Here is a 23,980-nt window from a genome sequence, read left to right as displayed (position 1 = left end):
GTGGCACCTGAGTACCACTTTAGGGCTCCTCCCTAGTACCATCATAATACTAAGTCCTGGTTTCTTTTTCTAGACACCATTCTCTTGGCTTTTTATGTATTAAGTAATCTTCTCCGTAAACTTATGAGGGAGATCGAGTGCCTCCTGTTGTACAGATGAGGAAGCTGAGACAGAGAACTCTAAGGAGCTTGCCCAAGGGTACACATCATTTCAAATTCCAGGGGGGTTGTCCCATCTGTGCCCAGATCTGCCATCTTCATCATCATAAAAGCATCTGATTTTCCAAGTTAGTTAGGAAGTATGAATTAGGGCACTTGAGAATTTTGAATTCTAATGTTTTCTCTCTTCTTTTCCTTTCTTAATTATTACTACAGGTCAGTTGCTGATAAAGAGGCAGTTGCACATCTTACAAGTCAGAGGAATGTCAGTAACCCACCTGACATGTCGGGGTGGAACCCTTTCGGAGACGATAATTTCTCCAAGTTAACGGAAGAGGAACTGTTGGACAGAGAATTTGACCTTCTGAGATCAAGTAAGGGACACTTGAAGGCTTATTTTGCTTCACAGTAAAATCACAGCTCTATAATCATTCAGCAAGGCCAAAGACTGTTTTGAGGTGGTAAATAGAAAATTCTTTTTGCGCATTTGAGGGCAAAAATCAGGCCGTCTTTTACGTATACTATTGAACTATGTTGTGTGCATTTGAAATCAATTGCTTGATAGTAGTTATTAAACCCAGGATTGCTAGTAACATGCTGATTCCTAGCACTTAAATACTGCATATCTTTGAATGTTAATTCAGAATATCTCTAAAACATGAAAAATTGATACTTAAATGAAAAGGGAGATATCCGAATCTTGCTTACTGATCATTTTGCAGCTCTCTTTTCTTGCACATGCAGTAGAAGACACTGTGGGTCCGAGATGCCCTTTGAAAGTGCCTGAAAGAAAACATGGGCTACTACATTATGTTAATGTTTTGTAATGCCCTTTTAAGGAGTGCTGACATAAAAGGGCTGCTTTGTTGTCCTGATATGGCAAAAGTTAAATAAATTATTTTCCACTTTGAATCAGATATCTCAATGTTTTTACTTGGAATCTTTGCCTTTTTTTAAACTACCTACTATATATGTCAAGCCTTACCGCACGCTCTTTTTCGGAAAAGGGAAGTGTGGAATGTTTTGAGGAGGTTGCAAAAACTCACTTCTGGAGTCTGTAGATAATTTTCAGGTTTCAGAGGCTTGTACATGTGTGTGCGTGCGGGCGTGCATGTGCACGCGTATCCAAGTGTGTTTTCCTCTGTTGCATGTGTAAAGAAGGTCCTAATGGGCTGTCATCATAGTTCTGAGCTTCTCTTCTCTTCCAGGCAGCTGGCTTCATGAGAACAATTATTAGATGAGTTGCTTTGTTCCCAAATGATATATATTTTATGTAAAGTTTATAAATGCCCTTAATTCATGTAAGAATAGTTGTTTGAGATTTCAATTTGTATTTTACATATTGGTTATATGACTATGAAAAATTAAGTTGATGATTAATGCATACATAAAATGAGTTTTGAACCTTTAATAAAGGTTTGTCAACTTTGGTAAAACCAAACTTACATCTTTTTATTAAAGAAAGTTTTTTTTAAACCATGACTTTTTTGTTTGGCATTTTTAGTATACCTTTATGTTGAGTAGTCTGAAAAGCTAAGTTCTAGAAAAGGAAATAAAGTAGCTCTTTCTTTTGGGGGGACGGCAGGGTGATATATGGGTTACCCAAATCAATATAATTTATAGGGTTATTTTGAAAGCAAAAGGTAAAATTGAAATATTCATTTTAATGTGTTCCAGGATAGTAACTGAGGGTTTGCTAAAGCAGTTTTCTACTATTTGGGTAAAACTCGTCCTTTTTCTTTCCTCTCTTTTTTCTTCTCCCCATCAGTTATGGAATGGGTAAAATATTCATTTTATTTTGTACCTTATAAATAAAAATATGTCATTCTCAGCTCCATAGAATTTGTAACGGTAAGCAAGTTTTATTTACTTCGTATAGGGAAGAATAAAAAATTCATGTATACATAACTTCATAAAAATTGGGTTTAGCCTGTGAAACTCTTAACTAGCTATTTGCTTTCAGACTTCAAGGTCAGATAACGTGTCATTTTTGTGTGTATCTGTGCACACATGTGTGTGCCAAAGAATTTAGATTTCATTGCCTGCTAATTATGGAAAGATACTAAGTTCCAGATGAAAGTTCAGGAGAGGAACTTCTCTGAAGGTCAGACTTGGAGCAACTCAGCCATTTGGGCAAGTGTCTAGATGAGCTATTGAAATCATTTCCCTGTCACAAGGCTGATGTGCTTAAATTGGCATCTAGCACCAGAATTCTCAACCTTGGCAATGCCACTTACCTAGGTTGTAATCTCAGTAAGTCTCTTAACTGCTGTCTCACTTCCAAACTTAACGAGCTGGGTATAGTGATGCCTATCTCATAAGATGATCAGGAAAACTAAAGGAAATAATGTCTTGAAGGAATGTGGGTACTCCATAAATGTCAATTCCCTGTTCCTCGTCTTCTGTGTAAATCTTTAGGCTCCAACTCAAGGTTATTGCCCTTTAACCGGCATTTAAAAATTGTATCTAAACTATCAGGTTTCTCAGCTGGCAATTAGAAAACCACATTAGAAGGGGCTTTGTGGGTGGATGACATCAACAGCAGAAGTGACATATGACAGCAAGAAAGACGATGGAAAGTATCTGCCTTCTTCTTCATAACTGATAGTCGTAATAATGGTGCTCATAAAAGGTGAAATGTCTTTACGAAAGTTTATAAAGAAATCATTAATATATAGAGTGTAGTTTAGAAAGACTTCTTCCCAAAGTGTAACTTAACTGTCCTATGTTCAGTCATCTTTAGCAGCTCTTCCATTCACAAGCAATAAGGCATCTGGTATTTGATCCACTTGATAGGGGCTAAATTACCTGCGGCATGAAAAAAGGTCGTTCGGAACCTTAAGAGTCTCGGTGGAAGACTGACGGTGTAATGGAAATGAACTTTGGTCATTACTGGTTGTTCTTTTGTCCTTAAAAACTTTTTCTAAATAAGTAAAGTATTTGGAATACATTTGGAATAGCAAATTTACCTTTTATCTCAGCACAGATTTTATCAACAATTTTCCATAGTCTTTTCTGAAATAATTTATATTTGGTTTCTGAAATGCTCTCCAGTGAGAAACAATACCTTTATGTATGGTCCTTAAAAATCTAGGCATTGCCCATGTAATGATTGTTCAGAAGAGTACATTGCCATTTGAGTTTTTATTTTTAAGACGGGAAATATTATTTATTAAAATGAAAAAGGATATTGTGTCTAGGAAATATTTTACATGTTTGTGTTATCCAAAAGGTGATTTAAAAATCATAATATATCTTGACATACCAGAATTCCAAAATATTAGTAATTGTTAACAAAAAATGGTTTTTCAGTGATCTTTAAGAAAACAGTTGTTGATTCCATCCATACACCAGTTAGTAAAGGGGTTTAACATATAAAATAAACCAGATTCTTGCTTTTGCTTTCAGTGTAACTGAATATTATTTATGCTTCAGAATTTTTCACCTGTACTACTTAAAGTCAAAATATTAAATCAATATAAGTTGATCTCAATGACATTTTTAAAGTTTAAAAACTTGTATTTTTGTCTTTCATATCAAAACTTCCCGATTAGTATGTAAACTTTAGATATCTAACTGTGATAAAATTTAATACATTAAACACTAGAGTACAGGTATTTGCTTTGGGAAACTTTTTAACTTGCCTTTGTTCAAATAGTTGGGTAGCTCTGCATGCTAATTAAAAGTAATACTTAATGGAATATTATTTTTTGTTAATGATGATTGTTTCTTTTTCAAACTGCATCACAATAACTGAAAGGAGGAATAGAAGAACCTAAAGACTGTGGCTGCTTTGCAAATTCTACTGAATGTGTTGTTTTTTCTATGAAGCCACGGAAAGAAATAGATGTAAACATCTGTATTAGTTTGTTGTAAAGCATTAACTCTCACAGTTTTAAGCTAATTCAGGTATATTGCTGTTCCTTTAGTGCAGAATAACAACTTTTCAAATAGAATAGTTTCAAAAGTATCAGATGAAGACTATACTTACAAATTTACTCATTAGCCTTTTTGGCTACGCAAGCCATTATCCAAATAAGCTACGGAATTAACTTATTAGAATATTTTAATTTTCTGATGATATTGTGGAATATAATTTGATTCTAGGATTTTTAAATCCTTTATTTTTTGCCATCTGTATCAATTAAAATTCCTGAAAAGATATTGTCTTTATTTACCAACACAGTTCTTTTGGGAAGGGGGAGGAGGTAAGTCTCTTAATATTGGACAAATCAAGCTCTGGTTTTGCTCTAATGTAAACCAGTGATTTGAAAATGGAACTTAAATTCATTTTAAGAGTGACTGTGTATTTGAAAAGTAGCTCTTATACCATTTCATCAGTTTTTAATTATAGGTAATTAATAATTAAAAAAATTAATATATGTATTTATTTTGTATTTTGTGCCCTGGGACCCAGATTATTTTGTGAACTCTAGAAATCTAGATGATTTAACAAAAGTCCGCCTTGGATAAATTGATTCTCTGTTTTGTGACACAGTGAGAATGTGATTCATTTCATAGCGAGTTTATTCTGACTCCCGTTTTGAAATAATTGGGGGAATGAACTTTGCATAGAACAGTGTCTCCATATTTTAAAATTATGGGACTCACTATATAAAAAATGTTAGTTTATCCTCACATGGTAATGTTTGTACTCTTATTCTAACTACACGGTGCTATTCTACATTTATGTGAATTGAAACCATAAATTGATAGAGATAATCTACCAATGAATGAGGATTCAAAGAACCTTAGTGGTAACTGCATTTTTATATGCTGGGAACCGTTGGTACAGTGCTGTTTTTTTCTGAATTTGGGGAGTATGTTAAAGTGTAGATTTCCAAAGTCCTGCTCAGATAAATCTGATGCATTAGGTTTGTGGTGTAGCGCCCACAGGTAACTGAGTTACTGAGTTTCATACGGGAATCCTAGCAATTATGCTGCAGATGGTTTAGAAAGGAAGTTTGGTCCTAATTTAGACCTGAGTGCCCACACATACTGTCTTGATTTTCAAGAACAAGGGATCTTGGATATTGATATGCTGTGGCTCTCACTCTGAGATAGTCTCTTCCGTTTGTCCTGTCCTACTTCGTCTTTCCTTTGTCCTCACTCTGTCCACACCAGAATTGTCATTGTTGCCCTTTACAGTGTTGGATTTGAAAAGCAGCTCTTAAGTCTTGGAGCTTCTGTTTGTGCATAAATCAGTTGTCAGATATGTTGCCTTAACAAAATATTTATCACTTATTATATGACCGATGGAACTTTAAGTAAAATTTCAGATAACCCAAAGTTTCATGTGGATATCACGTTTCATGTGGATATTAGTTTTAGGCATAAAAGCTGATAAGTGTGTCCGTTGTCATAAAGGTGTTTAAAGAATTGTCCATCGCAGTGTCTTGAGGATATTATAGACACCAGGGCCTCGCCTTCTCAAGAGTGTGTCCCTGACCCAGCAGTATCACATCACCTGGGAACTTAAGAAATGAAGCTCAGAACCTTCCAGAAGTGTCCAGTCAGAGTCTGTCTGCATTTTAACAGATGCACAGTTCACTGGAATGCATCTTCAATTTGGAAGCACTGTCCTAAGGGATTGCTGCTTTCACCTGGGGCTTTTTGCTTCATTCTCAAGTTACAAGTCATTTTTAGGGAATTCTAATTGTATTTGGATTTTCTCTGCCTACCCTGCAACATCTTAAAACTCAAACGAAACCAGCGTAATTGACCCATAGAGTCTCTTAAACATGAAGGGTGTAGTCCTAGGAGTACTTAAAATTCCTGAAAACAGCAGAATGTGTTCCTAATAGTGTATGTCGGACTGCTAAGAATCAGACGCTAGGGAGACAGCTCACGGAGATCGGGAGTTCCCAGCCGATCGAGTGCCTGTGATACGCGGTGTCAGAGCAAGGAAAGCTAATCCGTACTGCAGGAAGTAGGGGCAGCTGCTGTCGTCACACGCGGCAGGACGGCTTCTGCTTGAGTTCGAGAGCCTTTGCCCCAGCCCTTCCCTTGTCCGCTGTGCTCTCCCCGAGGTGTCCCTTTGCTGCCTCACCTGGTCCCAGCCAGAATCTCTGTATCTTACTGTGACTTGTGCCCACTCCCTTACTTCCTTTCCCCGGGACTGCAGTTTTCTCTGTGGCTTGATTTGTGATATACTGTATATACGTCTCATTATGCTCACAGCTTTCTGTTGGCTTCTGCACGCCAGCATATAAACGCCAAGAAGGCAGGACTCTCTGTTGTGTTCGATGTTGCCGGCCCGTTGCTTAGAACAGTGCCTGGCACACGCTAGGTCTCAGATATCCGCGGGATGAAGTATAAACTCTGTCATTAGGCTTTTCATAGTCTCTGTGTGTATGTGTGTGTGAATGATTTAATATGCGAAATGAACATCAGTGTAACAGTCCATTACTTTTTATTGCTGTTGAGAAATAAGATTTGCCCGTTTTATGAACAAATGACCATTTGCAATCTTTTTTCCCGGAGTATTTTTGGGAGAAAATCTGCCAAATAATGCCTCTGTTTAGTAAGCTGGGTTAAGTTCAGGTCCAGTATGTTACAAGTTGAAGAAAACTGGGGATTTAGATAAAGCAGACTAAGTTACTTATTGGGTTAATGGTATTTGTGAAATCTGGTGCTGAGATGATGTTGTGAAGCTTGCCTTTGTAGAAGCAAGTATCGGTTAACTCAGGGCTACCCCTCATCCTTGTAAAAACGAACTCTGACTCTGATATTTTTCTAAAAGACTGTTGCTTTGTTTAATTTTATTTATACTGTTACCACTTTTTTTTTTTAATTTGAAGACCGTTTTTATTTTATTTTATTTTTTTTGTTTCATCTTATTTTTGCAGACAGGCTCGAGGAGAGAGCACCCCCAGATAAGAATGTAGACCCACTTTCCGCTCCACATAACCGTCCTCCGGAAGATCCTTTTGGTTCTCTTCCTTTCATTTCTCACTCAGGCAAGTTACATATGCAACATCATCATAATTAAAAATATACACAAGAACAACAATAATAAAAATAACAACAAAAAACCCTTATTAATATAAGGCCAAAGTAAAGATTCGGTGTTAGGTGCAGAAAACAGAAACTTATTTTTACCTTTGCTGCCAGTCTTCCTCACAATCTTCCTTTCCACTGGGTGATTCAGGTGTGTCTTTAGCCAACATAGAAAAATGCTGACGTACACAGTAGAGCCGTAAACTCTCTTTTTCTCTCTATTGTTGGGTACCAGTGAAACAAATTCATGCATGAATATCTCTTTTTCTATATTTAAAATACATTTAAAGATCTTTTTATGCTCAGCTTTTGCTTAAAAATCCTGTATTTTCCTAGTTTATACGTTCTCTTTCGTAGTTGTATTTAAAAAGTATTCGTGATTTTGTATCAGGTTGCTCTTCGTTCAGTTGTGAACTTCAGTTTCTTTTTTTTTTGCTTTGATTTCAATTTAGAATTTAAATATTGTTGTTACCATTAAAAAATATCCATAGTAATATTTTCTAAGTAATCCCCCAGTTAGCACTGTCAAAGATACTAGGCTGGAATAGGGTTCTGCTTTGTTGTAAATGTGTGTGTGTGTGTGTGTGTGTGTGTGTGTGTTCCTAATGGAAAAAAATGACTTTGATCATAGAAAAAGGAGATATATTAGAAGAAATAAGGAGTTGACAGACGGTTCTAGCATTCTTTTCCAAATATTTCTCACTCAGGCACATTATGTATATGTAATAACATCATTGTTGTCATTTAAAAATGCACCCAAGTGAGAAAACAAAAAAAAGACACACCTTATAAACAAAAGAAAAACTTATAAATATAAGTTTAATAAGATATAGGTGTTCAGGATTTCTGATGACTACATCGAGGCAGTGTTAGTAGCTTTTCAGTATTTAGATTTGGTTATTCAGGATATGCACAAAAATAATTAGGAGTTTCTACATATTTTCCTGTTCCATGTTTTACTCTTTGCCATTTATTGAAAACAGTCCATTTTGTTGTCACTTTTTGCTTGCTTCTTTCAAATTATTTTTAATGAATGGTATGACAACATTAATTGAGTGGGGAAGACAGTTTACTGTTTCTACCTAATCTGCACACATGTACTCCCTCACACCCCCAATGCTAATGCTATTTCTTTTTTCAAACGAAGTATAATATCTCAAAATGGTCATTAGAAGCTCTCAAGAATGTAGGTATTGGGGGTGCCTGGGTGGCTCAGTGAGTTACGCTTCTGCCTTCGGCTCAGGTCATGATCCCAGGGTCTTGGGATCCAGCCCCGCATCGGGCTCTCTGCTCAGCGGGGAGCCTGCTTCCTCCTCTCTCTCTGCCTGCCTCTCTGCCTACTTGTAGATCTCTGTCTGTCAAATAAATAAATAAAATCTTAAAAAAAAAAAAAAAAGGAATGTAGGTATTGATCTGTTTGTGGTTGAAAATGGTTTCTTTACTGCTGGCTCTTTTTTAGGCCCTGGAAGGAGTTGTATAATCCTTTTCAGGTTTGCACGTATCTCTGCAACTTCCCTGTTCTTTAGAAGTTTCTGAAAGAATCCTGGAGAAATGAAGACTGGAATCAGGGCCCAGAGTAAGCCTCAATGATTGGCTCTTTCCTTAGGTCCCTTTGTTTTGGGGTTGGCCTAAGATTTTTATAGTTAGAAATAGGCTCACAGATTTTAGCTTGATTGCTTTCACTGTTAGTTTTTCTTTTCACTGTGGGCATTTACTTTCTCCGTTATATTTTAAACTTATCAAGGGTGGAAAACGTGCATTGTCTGTCTTTGAATCCTATTCAGTGGCCAACCCAGTAAATATCTAATAACAGTTTTTGGGTGTATGAAAAAATTCTGACTATTCCTAAAAATTCATACTCGTAAGTGTTAAGAAAGTAACCTTAAAAAAATGATTTTTTTTTTTAAGATTTTATTTATTTATTTGACACAGAGAGATCACAAGTAGGCAGAGAGGCAGGCAGAGAGAGGGGAGGAAGCCGGCTCCCTGCTGAGCAGAGAGCCCGATGTGGGGCTCGATCCCAGGACCCTGAGACCATGACCTGAGCTGAAGGCAGAGGCTTAACCCAGGCACCCCAGGAAATGATCTTTACCCTAAATGTACTCCTCCAAAAGAACCTTGTTAGATTTAGTGTAACCTGAGCATTGGAATGGTTTGGTTATGAAGAATTGAGCTCACAGAATGGAATAAAGGATGGAATGGTCACAGGTGAGATGTTCATCTAGAAAGAGAAGGAAGGGTAGTCACTTGGCTAATCAGCATTGTTAATTTGTATTCACCAGATCTAAAGTACGTAATTAAGTTAAAACTAAAAATAACAGATTTCCACTGACTGAACTATTCATTATCAAGCTTCAATACACTTTGTTATGTATAATTTTTCAGTAAGAATAAACTATTTGGGGTCATTCATTTTCCTCATAATAAAATAATCGAATCTACTGGAACAAATATTGTCTTCTGTGAGATTTAGGAAGAAACTGAAAAAAGAAAAATGAATTCTGTTCAGTGAAAATACACTCCAGCTAACATTGTGAGCGTCTGGAGATGCGTAGGACTGAGAGAGAGAGTGTGTGTGTGTGTGTGTGTGTGTGTACACACAGAATGCAGAATGATAAGTGTATGTGATAAACCATCTTACTTCAATCTGAGGGTTGACAATTACTGAATATAATTGTATTTTAGGTCAACCAGATGGAGAATGCTACTTGAGAATAAAGTAAATTTAGTCATGCAGCAGAGTGTTATAAGAATTCAGCAAGTTTTAACTCCATTGGGAAAGTATGTTTAAGAGGAAGTTGGGGCGCCTGGGTGGCTCAGTGGGTTAAAGCCTCTGCCTTCGGCTCGGGTCGTGATCCCAGGGTCCTGGGATTGAGCCCTGCATCAGGCTCTCTGCTCCGTAGGGAGCCTGCTTCCTGCCCTTTCTCTCTCTGCCTGCCTCTCTGCCTGCTTGTGATCTCTCTCTCTGTCAAATAAAAAAAAAAAAAGAGGAAGTTCCATTGTCCTAAATCTAGTGTTCCTTACACTGGTTTTGTTAGGAATTGTGCTTTTTATTTTGAAAGACAAAATTTCTGTGAGAACTTTTAATCTTAACTTTGAAGTTATGATGGATTTAGTTTTGCTTTTTCTTCAGTTTATCATAAGTTTACAAAATTAGTTTTTAAACTTAATTTTATTAATCAAAATACTTAAGTACTTTAAAAAGTTAGATTTAACAATGCTTATAATGAAGAAACTCACTTATCTGCCTGCTGCCTCCATGCCCCCATCCCTGTTCAGATTCCGTAGAGATGATTTTTCACTTCTGGTATTTAATACATCATACTTACTCTGCTATCTTACTCTTAGTCTATATCTCCTCCCACCCAGGGCGGGTGGGATCTCCTTTCTTCCCTTGGTTTGTTAGCAAAGCAACCCTCTACTAGTTTCTTGAGAAACTGTGCGTGGGAGGAAAAGTTTTAAGCTTTTCCAAAAGCCTGAAAATATCTTTTTTCCTAACTGACACTTGATTATTTGCGTAAATAATTCTACACTGGATGTAATTTTCCCTGTGAATTTTTGAGGTATTGCTTCATTGCATTGCAGCTTAAAAAAAAAAAAAAGGCTTCAATTAGTGGGAATATTCTCTATGTCCCTACCCTAGGTCCCATAGCCTCTTCCAGAATACCTTTCCCCCCATTTCTGTAACAGCTGCATGTACTCCAGAGCTGCTGGTACAGTCAGCTGACTACCTTGCTTTGTTCACACAGACGCATCTTTCTGATTCGTTTGGTGCGTTAGGTTATGCTACCACTTTTTCAGGCTTTTTGGAAGATTAGGTGGAGATAACATTTTGATAGATTGCATCTTAAATTGTTCAAACCTAGCTTTTCCTGTTCTTGTTTTTAAACATTTCTTTATGGGCCAAATTAAATTTTGTACATATCCATTTATGCAGAAATGAAATAATTATATCAAGAATATGTTTGGTGCTGTATGTAAGGGTAATATCGTATTCCCTAAGATGATATTTTAATTATCATGGAATTATATTCACCTTTTAGGTCACTAAACTGTTAGTAGAGTGGTATATCATAATTATAATATTATAATTCCAAAACAACTTTGGAATTATTAGGTCCTGGGTATAAATCGTGATTCTGTCACAGATTAGCCGTGTGATAGAAGAAGTTGCCTAAGTTTCTTGGAGGGTTTCTTTATCTTAAACTGGAGATAATATTAGCTACTTGATGAGGTTATTGAAAGAATCAAAGAGGAGAGTGTTACACAAAGCACAACATTCTCAGTGTTGTTGCTATCGTGACTGTTGGTAGTGTTATTACATGATAGGTTTACTCTTCACTAAATTTTAAAAATCTTTGTGTTAAATAAGTTGTAGCTGCTGTCTAGCTAGTAGAACTTCAGAATTCCAGTAATAATAAGCTAGGGTCCTCTTAACTCCTGCTACCTTTAAAGAACTTGCACAATCTGTTTTTGAAGGTTTTCACTACCAAGAACTCTTTGGATAGTGCCATTCCTATTCGTAGTAAAGCATTAACTACCAGTACACACACAACCGTATTAAAAGCATGGGATTCATTCGCCATCAAACCCACACACTCTCCCTTCTCCCGCAGGCATCATTTTACAGTTAGTTCGTATACCAACACAGGAATTGAAGTGCGAACTGCTTGATTAATAAACACAACTTCTGAAACGCAGAATATTTGAAGAATTTTGTTGACAGGCTGTATTAAGTTACTGAAGTTTCAGATTTCATATATTGCATTTCATTTTTAATTAGGTTTGGTACTTACTCTTCCAAATCCCAGATCCACTTCATGGTTCTCGTTACCTAACAGGAGGCTAAATTGAGTGTAAGGTTAGGAAAGGTCACATTGTGTATAGTGAGTATTTATTGGGACGTAGACTGTTGCGGGATCGTCAGTTCAAATGCTGTGTCATTTTATAAGTGTTGATGAATGTATTGCTTATATTTTTAGATTCTAGTAATTCTTGAAGATCAAAAATTTTGCTATTCCAGGGTGTCGGCGATAATGGTTACCATTTATTAAGTTGTGTTTTATACATACAGTCAAAACTGAGGCTCAGAGAGCGTCAGCGACTTGGTTAAGTTCAGATAGTTTAAGTTTATAAGTAGGAATCCAGCTCTGTCTGCTTCTAAACTCTCTTCTGTAAATAGTAGCAAAACAAAGATGTTGAGTGGCCTGTTTTAAATAAAAATCTACATAATAAAAATGTCAGTTTTGTAGCATTTTTAATTTGGCTGAAAATACTGTTCACAACTAGCATGATTCTCTTTTTATACTCGGGCCTTGTCACTTGGCCTGTCTTTGGAGAAACAGTGCAGATTTGGATAAAGCCTCCTAATCCACTGATGCTCGGTCCTGGCATGGCGCGTTGCTGGGAAGTGACGGCGGGCGGTACGCTGTCAGTTCAGAGTGGGCTTTCAAGTCCCACAGCCCCTCCCTTGTACCCTAAATGATGAGACAACAGAAGGCATGTAATTACAAGAGCACTTTCCAGCCATTCATCCTCTATAATCTGATAGCAAAGAAAAGAACATCAAAATAAAATTTCCTTGAAGCTGGAAGCTTCTTATATGATTAAAAACGTACCACTTGTTTTATAACTGAAAGAGCTATTGTCTAAAAGATGGAAGCCTGATTAGAAGAGTATGATGCAAACTATGCCCCCTCCCCACATTTTTTGACATTTTCTAAATATTTTGAATTTTCTGATATAGTTTATGAAGGTTAAGTTATGTGATTGAAGAATACATTATTTGCAATATTCATTTAAAATAATGTGGCATTAACTAGGATTTCACTCTTCTTCCCAAAGACTATAGAAGAATACTGTAATAAATATATGAAAATATGAAAACTGACCTTAGAAATTTAACTTTTGAGTTTGGAATCCTCTCTGGGGCTGGGCAAGACTATGGTATTTTTGAAATTTTAACATCTAGAAATTTCCTTTTATGGAAACTCAAGCATGAAATGGATGAAATTGTGTTCTGATATTATTTGGCAGATTCATGTTCATAAATTCATTTGGTGAGTTACGCTTGTTCTTCAGAACCTCCCAGTTGTTTTTCCCGGGTTAGTCCCTTCCCAGATCACTGGGATCAGGAAGAGCAGGTGAGTTTCATGCTGCTAAAGTGAACGGTAAGCGTCGCGAAGTCAGGAAATGCTTTCTTCACCTTTGTGTGCCGTACAGTACCTTGAGAAGTAAGTTCATTACTTTAGTAACCGAATGTAATCTCTCTCTTTGTACACACGCACATACCCTAATATTTAATGAGATTTTACTAAGTAAAGTGAATATTATTTAATGTTCAGCTCTATCAGGTAAGTTCCATTATTGCCTTTATTTTATAGATGAGGAAATGGAGGTTTTTTGGAGGTTTATCTTCTGTGGATTTTGTAAAGTTGAGTATTGGTTCCTTTGGTGATGACGCCTTAATAGTAGTCCTAGACCTCAGGCCTACAGACTATAAAACCCTCAACACAAGATACGTATTGTACAGTTGAACAAAACACTATTTGCTGAAGAGGAAACAATATGGGGCTTTTTTTTCCCCCAGACACAGCTTTGTAAAGGAAATCGAAAGAAGTTCAGAACAGGTCTGTGGTTGCATTTTGTCAGGTTGACAATGAGCTGTGTTGGGTATTTGCTGGTGATGATATTCTACTGGTAGTTTAATTGTAGGATTTACAGGTGAGCGTTTTACACTGGTGTCAGCAGAGAAGCCACTCTGACTTTGGTGTGTATGGCCTTAAGCTTGGATGTTAGTCAACTTTTTCCTAGCTTCATATGCCTCGTGTATAAAAAGACTACATCTCTAAAAATCCCTTCTTGTTTTTTGCTTTCAAATATAGTTGCAGCTATGAAATAGGATTAAGGTCACCGACAGGAAGAAACGGAGAGAAAAGGGAAAGCCAGGCAGAGAGCTGGAGAGGAACAGTGCGTATCTTCGAAGTGGCAGGAGGCATGACAGTGATCTGACGTAGAGCAAGGGGGACATTTTCGAAGATGTAGTTAAGAAAGGTGAAAAGATCATAACAGTCCTTTCAAAGCCTTTTCACCCTAACGTGGTTGCGGGAGCCGCATGGTGGGGAGTTAGGAGAGAATGTCTGAAAGGCCCTTGGCACTGCGCTTGTGTGCTTGACAGTATTTGTTCCTGTCCTCTCTGATTCCTTTCTCAGTGTCGTTGGAAGCATGTGGCGGATACTCCGTAAATAATCATGAAATGATGGCGCGTTACACCAGCAGTACGGACACCGCCCTTCCCTGAGTACCGCCATCAGTGTGGGAAGCCCCTCACATATGTTCTCGCTTTAATCCTTGCTACAACTTTCAGAGCAAATACGGTTGCCCTCCCTACTCTACAGATGGGGGGAGTGAGACGCTAGGCAGTGCACGAATCCAGGCCATCACAGGACACTTCCGTTCAATATCTTCTGCAGATAAAGGAAGGGAAGGATGCTATGTGTTTTTATATAAACAGTTATCAGATGGTTTCTGTGGCATTTAGATATGTAGTAAATGCGTTTTACTTGCAGTACTGAATAACTGAACCATTGCTCTAGCTAGTTCTGAACTATTACCTTGCAGTTCTGTATATGACTTATATTAAGCTAGTGAAATAACTTTAATCAGCAGGATCTGTGTGTTTAAGTATACTAGTTCTCTTGACATTTTAGTGATTTCACATTGTTGTAACTTTTTTTTTTTTAAGATTTTATTTATTTGAGAAGAAGAGAGCACACAAGCCAGGGAAAGGGCAGAGGCAGTGGGAGAAGTAGGCTTCCCGCTGAGCAGGGGGCCTGACAGGGGACTCCATCGCAGCCCCAAGACCCTGAGATCATGACCTGAGCCGAAGGCAGACACTTAACCGACTGAGTCACCCAGGTGCCCCTGTTGTAACTTTTTCCCCCCAACACATTACTTGGAATTTTCCTGAGGGACCATTTACATGCGGCACAAGATAATTAAAGACTTTTATAACCCTTTATTGAATAATTTATCCAAATCTACATTGTCTTAGTCACTCCCTTTATTTTCAGGATTTTGTTCTGATTGGATTTTGGCTGTTTGCAGAAATCAGACCAACCTCAAAAGATAAAGCATTACTCAAAAAGCTGAAATTTTGTAGTTTGTAGTTCCAAGGCACAGAGCAGAAATAATATCCTAACTAGAAGCCATCCAGGTCTTCTAACGTATTTAGTTTAAGGAAAGAAGAGTGCCCTACCCAGAGCCAAAAATAAAAGTTAGTCAGTATATGAGAATGTACAGTGTTTTATCAAAACTGATTCATAGAGAAAGATAACTGAGGTATCTTTCTGGGCACATTCTAGACATTTTTTATTCTTTAAATATATCTTTCTAGTGCTTATTCTAAATACAGCTTCCCTTCCACCCACTTGAAAAACAGCCATTTTTTTATGTTAATAATACAGTTCTCAGTAAATGTAGGGATTATTAGGATTTAAGATATATTGAATTATAAGGAAACATATTTAGGCTGTACTTTGGGGAAATTAAGTAGTGAAATAATCCTGATTTAAATTTCATAGTAAATCACATGTGTAATATTTACTCTAATAACTAGAAGAAGCAGTCTGGCCCCAGGAGCAAACAGTAGGAATATCTGAATTCTTTTTTTTTTTTTTTTTCCCCAATTACAGGACTATGTTTAGGCGAAGAAATAGAATGTAGGAGTTGATGGCATTTAACTGTGAAGCCACATTTTAAAGCACTATACATTGTACAGTGGATAACCAACTTTATAACCGTAGTACGTACTTTGACAGTCTTCTGTGCCTATGGAATAGGACTACAAGTCTTCGAATATGTGAAATAACCTCAAATTCTGTAAATTTCCCATTTCTTTCTCAGTTCTACCGTAGTTTCACAGTGAAGACGGGATGCTTCAGTAGATCACTTTTCCTGCAGAAAGTAGAGCCTCCTCTAGGATTGCTGTAACACACAGCCTGGAATTTAACTTTCCCTCAGCAGGAGGTCCTGGAGAGGGAGGACCGCATGCATTTACATTGTTGTAATGTAACAGTGTACATTACAATTAAAATTATAATTGTAATTACAATGACAACAATTATATTGTTGTAATGGTGCTTAACATTTAAGTTGCTCTTAGTATGCTGTCCGAAAAGTTAAAGTTTGTAGCTGCTCCTCATTCTCTTGTGAAAATGTGGGAGAAGAAAGGAATTCGGATTAATATCCTTGCTTGTCTTAGTTTTATAAAGAGGAGACAATAAAAGAAAACCCGTTTTTCTATAACCAACAGAAAATTTGCCCCGTTGCCCATACTTTTTTCAGGGTTGTAATCTGAAACCACAAAGATGGCATAGATCATTGTGTGCATCTGTTCTTGGGTTTTTGAAAGCAGTCTTTTCAATTTCTTATACTGTGACCCCAACTACAGCTGTTTAAAGATTTTTTTTTTTTTTGACAGAGAGATCACAAGTAGGCAGAGAGGCAGGCAGAGAGAGAGGAGGAAGCAGGCTCCCCACTGAGCAGAGAGCCCAATGTGGGGCTCGATTCCAGGACCCTGAGATCATGACCTGAGCCGAAGGCAGAGGCTTTAACCCACTGAGCCACCCAGGCGCCCCCTACAGCTGTTTAAAAATCAGAGACAGTTTCCAGGATCCAGTATGCACCCTTGTATGTGGATATACATTTGTGTGCCTACTTTTTCCTGGCCATTTAAAAAAATATGTATGTTTTATGTAATCTCTACACCCAGTGTCAGGCTTGAACTCACCACCCTGATATCAAGTCACGTGTTCTTCTGACTGACCGACCCAGGCACTCGTTTTCTGGCCGTTTCTAAGGTGGACCTGAACGCCTCTTGGATTAGCCACCTAGAGCTGCACTCATCTCTGTGGTGTCTGGGGGCTCAGTCGGTTAAGTGTCTGCCTTCGGCTCAGGTCCTGATCCTGGGGTCCTGGGATCGAGCCCCACGTTGGGCTCCTGCTCAGTGGAGAGTCTGCTGCTTCCTCTCCTGCCTTTCCACCGGCTTGTGCGCTCACTGTCTCTCAATAAAATCTTTAAAAGAGAAAGAAAGAAAAAATTGCATCCCCTTCCCCCTGCACTTATACTCACTGTTGACCACTGGGTCCAGACAAGACCTTGGAAGGGCGGAATTTGGGGGATGAAGTGATTGAGTTCGGCCTTGTTGTGGAGGCGGCGCTGGTCGTGTACTCTGGAGTGACTGTGCGTTGGGCCATCTTCCAAGTCCTTCCTTTGTAAGTCTTGTGAGTAGAACCTGGAATTGTCATATCATTCCTTCATATCATGATAATTTATATATTTCCTCATATTATGCTTGAGGGCACAGAGTATTAGCTACGATCTTGTCAGAGATTGTTACTGGATTAAAGTTCATTAGCTGTGTATTAATTATGTATAATGAATATGTAGAATGATGGAATAACAGTAAATCCATAAAGTGAAATTGATATTCAAAAAGGAGAGTTTTCTTATTCCTTTTTCCCCCCTCAAGGAAAAAGTATATGATCATGGTTCTATTTAAAATGCTGAAAAACGAGAAACAACCTAGAGGTAAATGTTAATCTTAAAATGTTACGTATACAATGCTTTATCATGTTCCTGCCAATTAATAATAAGTATATTGATACCTGTGAACATGTATTAAAAGTGGTGAATGAAAAACCCCACAAATTTTTATTCACGCTGAAAATTAAAAAAATGGAACTGGCGGTGCCTGTGTGGCTCAGTTGGTTAAGCACCTGCCTCGATTTCAGCTCAGTCATGATCTGTGATGTGAGACTGAGCCCCGCTTTGGGCACAGTGCCCAGCAGGCAGCCTGCTTAAGATTCTCTTTCTCTTTAACCCCCGTCCCACCTCTCCCACCCCGCCAGAGCTCGCTCGCTCTCTAAAAACAAACAAAAACACCAAAAAGAAAAACTGTATAGCACTTAACTTAAAGAAATCTGTGTCTATATTAAAACAACTTGGAGAAACGGACAGTGTGGACAGAATGAGTAGGAAATGATGTATGTGTCTTGGAAAAGCACTAGTGGCCAGCTGGGTAAAGGAAACAGTTAATTTAGAAGACTGGGATTAAACTAGAATAACAAAGAGAAAGTCAACTGAAGGACTGGGTCCTATGTTAAATATTCCAGAAGATCTCTATGCCCTAGAAATGGAATTTCCCCCAAGAAATTGTAGAAACAGGGACGCCTGGGTGGTTCAGTTGGTTGGGCATCTGCCTCTGGCTCAGGTCATGATCTCAGGGTCCTGGATCGAGACCCCCCACCCCTTGGGCTCTCTGCTGAGCAGGAAGTCTGCTTCTCCCTTTCACTCTCCCTCTGTGCTCTTCCTCTCTCAAATAAACACAGTCTTCAAAAAAGAAAAAAGTTGTAGAAATAGTATTTTTTCAGAGTGTACTTTGCAAAATCGTTTATAAAGTTAACAGGTGCTCCTTGTACATAAAAGTGTTTATAGTGAAGCAAATTTGGGAAGTCCTGGGTTTCGCAAGATGAAGCAGATTCTTTTGTGTAGGGCTTGGCCAGCGCCTTCAATGCGCATTTTCCGGGTAGAGGCATGTTAAACGCAGCGTTTTATAAACTCAGGCACCTGAGACCACAGAGCTGTTTGGTTCTTGGAAGAAGAAACATGTTCTGTGGATGCAGGTTGGAAAACATTCTGGAATGTTCCTGGAGGTGTCCATGAGCAGGCATGATGGGCTCGCACGGTGGCTCTCTGGGTGGGTGCGGAGCTTGAAAAAAGTTCAACTCTGTCATAGAGGAACTGCCCACAGTGAGGGATCATTCTTCGTCTTTGCCGTTACACTTTTTTTTTCTTTTGGATAAAAATGCACGAAAATTCTATAGCTAACCTAAAAGTAATCTTTGTTTTTAATAAGTAAAAGTAAGCTGTATGGAGGAGAAGTCAAACTCGAGAATCTGCATCTGATTGGGTTTTAATCTGTTAGGGTTTCAGATACGCCTGCCATAAATTAGTAAGGAGGCGGCATTGAGCTCTTGGCTGGCTTCGCGGAACTGGTAGATGGATAATGGGTGCCGATGACGCTGACGGCCGTCCTCGCCGTCTGCTCGCCTCCTCGCCCTGTTCCTCCCGTCACGGCTGCCAACCAGCCGCTCGGGCTGGGCCGAGCCAGCGGCCACCGCCCGTGCCCGCTGGGCGGCGCCTTTCTGCCTCCCTGGCTCCGTGCCCCGCTGCCCGGGCCCCTCGCGGCTGCCCGGGCCCTGCGCCCGCCGGGTGGCGGCGCTGCTCTGCCACCTTGCAGGGGCTCCGCGGGCCCTTCTGCTGCCCGCCGCCGGCTGCACCGGGGCTCAGTGCTGCGGCCCCTCACTTCCTCAGTGACGTCCTGCGGGCTCCTCACTGCGTGCCCTCCCGGGGACGCCCGCATCTCTGTCCCGGCGCCTGCTTGCACTTGCACGCCTCACGCGTCACTCCAGCCTGGTGTCCCGAGCCAAATCCTTGATGATCTCCGCTTTCCCTCTTACCCCTTCCTCTCCTCTGCGCTAACGGCGCTACCGTCCTTCGCGTCCGCTCGGGCTGCCGCCACCGTGCAGGCCACCAGCATCCGTGGCTTTGCTTTCGCCCGTTTCCTCGTCCCCGCTCTTCTCGCTTCTCTCCGGCCTCGTTTCCCGTACAGCGCTCGGTTCCGTTCCGAACCCCAGTCTGAGCAGGACACGCATTTTAACAGCTTGCCGTTCCCTACTGAACCTAGACCAAAGTCCAGACTCCTCCTCGCGGCGGGAAAGGCACCTTCGCAGGCCGGGTACTTCCCCTCCGTTTCCTGCCCCATCTTCCGTGGTATCTTCCGTGACCTGCCCCTCCCGCGTGCGCCACGCGCTGGCCTGTCGTCAGTCCTCCAACGAGCCCACTGCTTTCTTGCAGTCGCCGTCTCGCTCGCCCTGGCTCCTCCTTGGAGCAGCTTGCTGCCTGTCCTTTGCATGGCTGGCTGCTTGCCTCTGCTCAGTGTCAGCCATCCTCTCTCAGGGAAGCCTTTGCTGACTTTCCAGAGTAGGCGTCTGGTCCCCTGCCCCCACCCCCCATGACCTGTGCCACTGCCCCGTTCCTGCAGAGCGAGCTTGGACTCTGTCTCTGTGCTTGCCCTGGCTCCCACCCTCGACGGTACACTCCTGAAGGCAGAGACTGGGGTAACCAACATTCTCAGTGTAACCAACATTTTTTTTTTTAATTAAACCAAAAAAAATGCAGTGACTGAATCCTGAGCTGAAAAAAATCTGCAAATGTAAAGAGTTCATTTTTGAACGTGACTTTCTTTCTTGTGTTCCGAGTGTACTGAGTGCGCCCGTGGCTCTGAGTTCAGAGTAGTCACTAGTGTTCATTCGACAAGTGCTGATTCGTGCTCAGTGAGGTGGATGACAAATAGGACCGTGTCTGGGAGCCCATAATCAAGGAGGGAACACAGACAAGCAGACAGTAATCGTAATACAGTGCCATTGAGGCTGGTTCTGAGTTTATCGGGAGCCCCCAGTATGGGTATTTTTCTAGGGATGTCTTTGCAGGGCCCTGGCATCGGCTGGGTCTTGAAACACAGCCGGGTCCCCTAGGCAAGTCAGCTGGGAGTGGGAGTGCTGGAAGGACGTTCCTGCAAGGGGCGGTATGACGCTGGTAGGAAGATGTTCAAACAGCAGCGTGCCGCTTGAAACCCAGATCTGTTGGGTTCCTCAGTCTCTGATAGCAAATGTAAAGAGGCTGGGTAGCAGGAGAACTCAGGTAGAGCTATATACTCGTGGAAGACATCAGGGTCTGAGGCTAAAGATGTGGGAGGACAGGATCTTTAGAAGGGCACCCTGTGCTGGGCTAAGGGTTAGGGCTTTAGAGAGCCACTGAATGGGTTTGGGCTGTAGCCACATAATTAGTGTTTCAGAAAAGTCATTCTGGTGGCAGGATAGAGGAGCAGTTTGAGGGACGCGGCACTGGAGGGAACAGATTCAAGAGTTTAAAAACACTAACTCTTTGGTGAGGAAGGAAGATGATTTCCAGACTTCTGTTGATTTGCAAAACTAGTTAGACGTGTCATTTACTAATTTAGTAAGAACTGGTGAGGAGCACATTTTAAGAGGAAAGACGCTCTCTTGAAATTACTGAGTTTGGAGTAATAGTAGGATACATATTCATAAGTATTAGATGAGTAAGAGAAGTATTCATGGTCAGTAGTAGAGAGATCGAGTCGTGATGGTTAGCATGTAAGTATTTAAGACCAGGAGGACATACAGAAGGAGAGATCCAAGGATTGAACCCGGGGGGATCATCCATGCCTTTGGAGATGTTCGTGAAAGAGAAGTCTCTGTGTCCGTGATCCAGAAGGAATAGTCAGGGAGGTGGGAACACAGTAGTACTGACTCCTAAAGAGAAGGTAAGAACTCGGAGTGTCCTATGCCACAGGGACCGCATTAATAACAGGAAAGTAAATGGTCCTTTCCTCAGAAGTTGATTGGCTTTCATGACTACAGACTCTACCTCCAACCCTAGCTAATTATTCTGAAAATACCTGATCTTAGTCAAAGGAAGGGAAGGGATGATTGGACATGTGGTTGGATCAGTTAAAACTGATCCCTACATCTGGAAAATCAATTCAGTATATCAGTGTCTTGGGGTGGCAGGATATCTTCATGTCACTAATACAGTCTTTATTATATGCCATACAGTGAAATCGTAAGGCACTATATTTGATGCAGTTTTATTATGCATCGTACAGAGAACATATTGGTAGGTAAGTTTTTTTTTTTTTTTAAAGGTAGCATGCTTTTAGTGGAATGTTTAGTAGTGAAGATACGATAGTTAAAGGAAGATGTGGCATGTAGAGAAGGTAGATGTCCTTGGTACGGTCTCGGTTCAGTACCTGGTCCTTGTCTTTGATCAGATTATGGGGATGCACTCATGTTAGCCTAAGTCTTAAGATGACCAGAGGCTGATTTTAAGAAATTACAGTGAAATGCGACTGAGCAGACAAGCTCTTCCTGCTTGTTGATCTCTCTGGGAAAACTTTGTAACGGTCTTGAAATATAAGCAGAAGGGGGTTTGGTAAATGCGGGATTCTGAGGAGGGGCGGTTCGCGGAATAATCTTACTTTGAAGGTGGGAGGAGAAAATCGGCCTGTGCTCTATCCAGAGGCCCCTTCTGGGTACCACCCATCAAAGCCAGCCGTCAAGGAGGGCCTTGGTGAGTAGGTGGTGTGTAGGGTACAGAGGCAAGTAAATGTGTCTGCACTAGAGGACCTGACCGCCTAGTCCAGCACAAGTGCTTTCCCTAAGCCCAGTGACGGAAGAGGTAACTATCGTTTTCTGTAGGAGAGCGGGAAGGAGGGACTTGTCATGCCTTGTGTCCTCGCATTCGGCCTGGAGCACGCGGGTCCCGAGCTGTGCTGGAATGCCGTAGTAATTGTTCTTTGAACCCGCAGGTTCCCCGGAGAAGAAAACGGAGCGCTCGTCCGTGGGTGGAGAAGACGGCTCCGCGGACCCGATCAGGAACAGACGAGCAAGCCCGGAGGCTAAGGACCAGCGGGCCGGGAAGAAAAGCGCAGAGAGCCCGTCGGGGCGGGGTCAGGTGCAGCGGCGGACCGAGGAGTCCGACAGTGACTTTGAGTCGGACCCGCCTTCTCCTAAGAGCAGCGAGGAGGACGAGCAGGAGGACGAAGAGGTCCTCCAGGGGGAACAAGGGGATTTTAACGACGATGACACGGAGCCGGAGAACCTGGGTCACCGGCCTCTGCTCATGGACTCGGACGAGGACGACGACGAGAAGCGCAGCTCCGACTCTGACGACGAGCGCGCCGAGGTGCGGGGCGGCCGCGGAGCCGCACTCGTCGGCCGCGGCCGGTCGCCCTCGGACGGGGCCGCGGACGCCGCGAGGCCGGAGGTGGACGTGTTCGGCGCCGTCCCCTTCCTCGCGGCGCGCGCCCGGCAGCCGCGCCAGGGCCCGCGCGAGGAGCCGCGCCCGCAGGACGCCGCTGCCGCCGCGCGCCCCGAGCCCGAGGAGCCCGACGTGTTCACGAAGGCGCCGTTCGGCCGCCGGGGGGGCGAGGAGGACGGCCCCGGCCGCGCGCGGAGCGTGGACGCCTTCGGCGCGACGCCCTTCCGGCCGGTGCCCGCGCCCGCGGGCGGCAGCGGCAGCCGCGAGGACCTGTTCGGGCTCGTGCCGTTCGAGGAGCTCGCGGGGGCCCCGCCGCCCCGGGCCAAGACGCGCGGCCTGCAGAAGCTGTCGTCCCGCCAGCGGCGCCCCAAGCCCGACGCGGCCAGGGCCAACGGCAAGCGGCACCACGGCGCGGCCGCCGCCGCCAGGAAGCCCGCCAAGCCCGCCTTCCGCACCCCCGAGCGCGCGCGCCGGCCCCGCAGGGCGGGCCGCCGCGACTCCCAGAGCAGCAACGAGTTCCTGACCATCTCGGACTCCAAGGAGAACATCAGCGTGGCCATGCCCGACGGCAGGGACCGGGGCGGCGGCCTGCAGCCCGAGGACGGCCTGCTGGACCCCTTCGGCGCCAAGCCCTTCCGTCCGCCCGAGCTGCCCTGGCTCCCCCCGCACCACCCGCCGCACCCGGGCCTGAGCGACCCGCGGGCCGAGCACGGCCCCGTCCTGCCCGGGCGGCCCAGGGCGAGCTCGCGGCCCGGCGCGCGGCACAGCCCCGAGGCGCTGCGGACGGACGACTTCGGCGCGGTGCCCTTCACCGAGCTGGTGCTGCGGGGCGCGCCGGCCGAGCTGGACCCGTTCGGGGCCGCGCCGTTCCCCTCCAAGCAGTAGCGGCCCGGACGCGCGCGGCCCGGACGCCCGTCGCC

At 42.3% G+C, this 23,980-nt stretch overlaps 1 protein-coding gene across 4 annotated transcripts in view; it reads left to right on the top strand.

The window, feature by feature from the left end:
* Positions 1–23,980, top strand: part of BMP2K (BMP2 inducible kinase) — a 116,573-nt gene extending 92,593 nt beyond the window's left edge. For 3 of the 4 annotated variants that reach the window (XM_032882717.1, XM_032882569.1, XM_032882509.1), the window contains 3 exons: positions 375–532; positions 7,007–7,117; positions 22,609–23,980. In XM_032882717.1, the coding sequence (XP_032738608.1) occupies positions 375–532; positions 7,007–7,117; positions 22,609–23,945 (1,606 nt within the window). In that variant the 3' untranslated portion in view covers positions 23,946–23,980. The remainder of the gene's footprint in view (positions 1–374; positions 533–7,006; positions 7,118–22,608) is intronic. The other variant, XM_032882646.1, reaches the window with a different exon arrangement.

This window comes from Lontra canadensis, unplaced genomic scaffold, assembly GCF_010015895.1.
Source record: "Lontra canadensis isolate GAN:19392208 unplaced genomic scaffold, GSC_riverotter_1.0 scaffold1, whole genome shotgun sequence".
NCBI classification, from domain to species: domain Eukaryota; kingdom Metazoa; phylum Chordata; class Mammalia; order Carnivora; family Mustelidae; genus Lontra; species Lontra canadensis.
Note: the sequence above shows the minus strand (reverse complement) of the source record. Positions and strands in the feature narration are given on the sequence as shown.